The following is a 5,332-nucleotide window of genomic DNA, read 5'->3' as shown; positions in this document are numbered from 1 at the left end:
TAACAACAACAACAACAACAACAACAAATATATATATATATATATATATATATACACACACACACACAGTATATTGATATATGGTTATATATCTCATCTTCCATTAATATATTTTAAGCTGATCATTGTTGTTGCTGTTGTTATTTGCCATCGAGTCGCCCCCGACTCACAGAGACCCCTCCTTGGGTTTCCGAGGCAGTATCACTATGGAAGTAGGATTGAATACTGATGTTATAATTACCTCTTTAAAGGAGTGGAGTTCTTGACTTCAGCCGCTGTAAGGAGAATCTCCTTTCTGAATCATGAAGTCCAGTTGCCCCATTGTTGTTATTGTTGTTATGTGCCGTCGAGTCAGACCTCACTCATAGCAACCCTTCCTTGGGTTTCCGAGGCAGGATCACTATGGAAGTAGATTGCCCAACCTTCCTTCTGAGGAGTGGCTGGTGGGTTTGAACTGCCAGCCTTCTGGTTAGTAATCAATTGCCTTAAGCACTATGCTACTAGAGCTCCTAGTTGGCCTATTAGGTTTCCATAATGGGGATGTGTTCAGAAAGGGGGCTAGACAGGATGACACCTCAGGGGATCCTGGAGTACACCCGGGTGGCAGAGAACACTGGAATGCACATGCACACACACACACACACACATCTGGGTTGATTACAGAAGTGATTTTTAAGGAACTCATCCTGCGTTATTTCATAAAGGGTGGTTTTGTTAGCTTTATTTAAAAATTTTTTTTTTTTGGTAGGATCATTTTAACCCATAGAACTTAAAATAACAACTACCATTTAAGAGGTTTGTTGGTAAGTAAAAGAATAATGGAGAAAGACTGCAAATTTTATTGATTTAAAATCTGTGTCTTCCTCTCACATTTTTCTCAAATCACTTTAACTTGAATTATGTTGAAAATCTTGATGCTCTTGGATTTTTTCTTTTTCCTTAAAATATAAGAGTTAGATGAGCCCGGAAGAGCCCATCATCAAGAGAGTAACAATATTGCTGCCTCCCAGTTGCTGTGATCTGTTCTGACTGTAGTCCCATAGGATAGATGGGAGGGTGGCGTGGTGGCAGGCTTTTCCTTGTACTGTGTTCTAATTTCTTCCTACCCTGGTGTCAGTCTGGTAATCACCTTGAAAGGTAAAAGGCTAATGTTCATCAGCCATACAGGCTATAGAGGCGTGAGTGATTGAACAGATGTGCTTTTAGCAAAGCCCTTCTGAGGCCATCCCCGAAAACCCTCTTTTCAAGCAGCTATGTGGTTTTTAAAAGGGGAGCTTGTGAAAAGGAGGCTTGCCTGCTCCAGCTGGCCTAGGTAGCAAGGGTCCCTCTCTGCTCTGCCTTACTCTGAGGGATGCTTTCTGTGGTCATAGAGCATTTCCTCTAGAAGGGCAACCCTTTGATTAAGTGGGTGAGGCTGGGGCTGGGGCTGGGAGGGGGCCCGTGCCCAACATCAGCTCTTTCAAGGGACTTTATTGGCGCTTAGCATGTTGTCATGCTTCTCCATACACGGACTGCATACATCATTTTACCTGCTTACTGAAGAAGCCGTTTCTGTTTAATTGCAGCCCTCCAGCAACTTTCCAGTCTCGTCTTCCACTGATATCTCTTTATCTGATGACACGCAGCCTCCGTCTCAATCCAGCTCCAACTACGGGCTTCCTCCCAATGCCCCACCAATTTATACACCAACTTATCTCCTCCCAGGGGAGAAACCTCCCCCCTACGCACCATGACACAGAGGCGATAGATTTAAAAAAAATAAATTTTTTTTTTTTTTTGGTTTGTTTTAAAACACACCACCACCTTCTAGAAACCCTGCTTCTTTGACCAATTGCCCAGAGGTAACTCAGGAGAGCCCTGCAGGAGTGCACACCCTTCATCCCTCCCCTGGTCATGTCCCCTCTGCTGAGCACCAGAGCAAGGAAGAGGACAGCAGACCCCATGCTAACCCAGGCCTGGGCAGGCACCCTCCCTGCCCTGCCACTTCTCCCAGCCTGTAAACAGCAGCAGGGAAGAGAGAGTGGGTATTGCCAATCAGAAATGTCTGTTCCCTACAGAGGTGACACCACCTCCTTTGTATATGCCTGTCTCCCTTTTCATAAATAGATACAAATATCACTTAAAATTTCAACCTGGAACCTCCTTGCTTAAAAGAAGCTGTCCTGGTATTTTGTCCTCACTTAGAAAAAACAAACAGATATTCTCTGTTTGATTTCTCTACCATCCTCTTATTAGTTAATTATTTTTAAAGGAAATAAGGTCCAGTGTGTTCCTGTGTAAGGATTATTTTTTAAGGAAATATATTGTTTGTTTACATGCATTTAAATCTATGTGTGTGTATATGTCCCCACCCACCCCATGTAAGCAGTGCTCTCCTGGCTGGCTTTGCTTGGAAAGAAAAGATACTCTTGCTCAAATATAACATGTTGTTTTCAAAGACCTATGAGTTGACTGGATTCTGTGTGTGTAGTCTCTTCCATCTCTCACACATAAAATCTGCCTTTGCCACCTGTTTTTTCTATCTGAGGTGGAATAGTTCATATTTATGTCTGGGCTTCCACCTGGCATTCCTCATAAACTTTTTTGAGAGTCTGCCTTCCCAGAGTGAGATCCACTCTACAGAGCACTACTGTGGAGGGAATCCTCCTTGCTTGCAGAGAAGGTAACTTCTAACTATTTAACCTCTCTGCTCTAAAATGAATATGACTCAATGGATGTATCTGAGATCAACTTCAAGAGTCTGGGGTTGCATCTATCCCTATTGTACGTCGACAAATATTCACCAAGAGCCCAATATGTGCCCACCCTGTGTTAGACACCCCTGGTTAAACAGGTGAGCACAAACCTTGGAAATAATCAAATCCAGGATTGAGTGACAGATTGGAGTCCCTGGATTATAGTTCTCAGTCTTTTGGGAAATGGAAAAGAAGTGAAGGAAAGAGAAAGAGAAGGGAAAAAGGAAGGAGAGGAGAGAGGAAAGGAGGGGAGGGGAGAGATGGAGAAGGAAGGAAAGGAAAAAGGGGGGGGGGCAGTAGTTTTATGAAGACATGGTCTTGTGCTCCCCCTGCTGGCTGTGAACCACAGTTCTGTCTAAGACAAAATATTCTCAGCATGTTCCAGAAATATGTTCACTTTTCTGAGAATACAGAAAACTTCCTATAAAGTCGGCAAAGAATATGCATTCATATAAGAAAGGTGACACACCTGGAACATAGAAACACATATGGTAAGTCAAATCCCTGGAATCAGGCTAATTGAGCTTTGTTGTTGTTGTTGTTGTTGTTATGTGCCGTTGACTCGGACCTGACTCATAGCGACCCCTCCTTGGGTTTCCGAGGCAGTATCACTACGGAAGTAGATTGTCCCATCTTCCTTCCGAGGAGTGGCTGGTGCTTAGAAAGGCCAAATATAAGGAAGAGAGAGGCATGGTGGATGGTCACCGGTCTGTGAACCCTTATTTTGTTATCATTATCGGGCTCATGAGCCAAGTGTTTTCCAAGGGAACCTCCCTTGACCTCTCTTTGGTGCCTGACTGACCTGTGAGAATACAGCCATGACCTACTCATACCTGAAACGTGGTCGTACTCGCTTCCTTTTTGTCCTTGACTGATTACGTCTCTTGAAGTTGAGATCCAAAGACCATTAATAGAACTCATTCAGCAATATTCTTTTCAATTTGCTATTTTAGGTTGTACTATTAGAGGGAAATTTTTCTGAATTGTTTGACTTGCTTGGGTGTAACTTGAAAAATACAAAAATTAGAGAAAACAATTCCCATTGGCTGAAATAGAGCTCTTGGACATACTGTGAAATAATGTAACATTATGTTAGGTTTCAAAACCTCCTTGGTCTTCCCTGTTTAGTCTTCTGTTTCCACACCAACAATCTTGTTCTCCCTCTAACTGTTCAAAGCCTTCTTTAAAATTCTCTACCCAGTTAGTCCCATACATTCACAAATTCTCTCTTCACTTCTTCCCTAAGTCATCATAACTTACTTGTCTGTGTCCTCTTTCTTCTGCTTGATAGTTGGTTACTTGATAAAATAAACCCTGGTTAAAGTGCTAACCTGATAATCTGGCAAAAGTCCCCTTCCTAGGAGGGTTTGCAGGATAATAATGTGGTAGTTTTGGCCTAGGAATGACCTATATGGTGTATCTCAGAATTCCATAGTAAAAGGGTCACACTGTTCATAAGGTGGGCCATGGCAGAAATAGTCCAATCCATCTGCTGCAGTTTGGTAAGGTCACTTTTTACCAAAGAAGTTCAAACATCATGTAAGACAATAATGTATAAAGAGATAATCCAAATGATTGCATTTCCCTTGACCATCAGAGTATGGAAGGGGATTCTTTTTTTTTTTTTAGGAGATTCTTATTTCTGATCAGAGGGTTATAAAGAACCAAATGGGTCTCGTTGGTAATTTTGCAAAAGGAAAGCACAAACTTCTTAATGTTTACAGCCTATTCATGTCTTTAAACCTCATTAGATGAGAGGTCAAGGGGACAGAAAGTTTACATTCTGGATTGCCTCATGAGTTGGTATAATAGAAGATACGTTTCCCATACTCTCCTAAAACATAGTTGATTCTCCTTAAAAAAAAAAAAGCAGCAGCAGCAGCAGCAGCTAGGAGGCAAGCTCATAACTTTATTGTAAAAGTCACACGTGTAAATTTGTTGTTGTTAGTTCCTGTTGAGTCAATTCTGACTCATGATGACCCCGTGTATGCAAAATAGAACTACTCCACAGGGCTGTCAAACAGATCAGCAGGACTGTCTTCCAAGATGTCTCTGGGTGGGTTTGAGCCACCAATATTTTGGCTAGTCATCAAGCACTTAATGTTTTGCACCACCCATAAACTCCTCATATAAATTTAGGGATTGCCAATAAAATTGAAGAATTGGATAGTCACAGATATATTTATTTATATTGAGAAGGATCTTAGAATATTAATGAGTAAAGCATAAATAGTCAATTGACCAACTAAAGCTCTAAGGCCTTCTGAGGGGTGATTCGCTAGATTCTCACTTATACACACACATTTCTGTTCCATCTCTTCCCAAACTGCCTATCCTCTAGTTCCATGAATTTCCAAGTAATCTTTGCTTCATGTTCATTATGGCATCTGTTTTTGTTTACTTGATTAAAATATACATCTGCAACATCTAACTAATCCATTCATTTTGCTTAATGTCAGATAAGATCCTGCCATTTTAATTTTCTCTCACAATATCTATTGGGAAATGCCATTCCACAGATACCAAAGAGTTTATATACCCACAGTTTGTTACATTTATAAAAGTCTTTTCAACATTTAAATTGAGGACACTTATCT

General features: G+C 41.2%; 1 protein-coding gene across 1 annotated transcript in view; it reads left to right on the top strand.

The window, feature by feature from the left end:
* Positions 1-1,733, top strand: part of TMEM255B (transmembrane protein 255B) — a 226,715-nt gene extending 224,982 nt beyond the window's left edge. Inside the window, exon 10 of the mRNA XM_007942404.1 lies at positions 1,566-1,733. Coding sequence (XP_007940595.1) covers positions 1,566-1,733 — 168 coding nt within the window. The remainder of the gene's footprint in view (positions 1-1,565) is intronic.
* The last annotated feature ends 3,599 nt before the right edge of the window (positions 1,734-5,332 follow it).

The sequence above is a fragment of the Orycteropus afer genome, unplaced genomic scaffold (assembly GCF_000298275.1).
Source record: "Orycteropus afer afer isolate SDZICR_OR568_19922 unplaced genomic scaffold, OryAfe1.0 scaffold00089, whole genome shotgun sequence".
NCBI lineage: Eukaryota > Metazoa > Chordata > Mammalia > Tubulidentata > Orycteropodidae > Orycteropus > Orycteropus afer.
The sequence above is the reverse complement of the archived record's forward strand: the minus strand, read 5'-3'. Positions and strand labels throughout refer to the sequence as shown.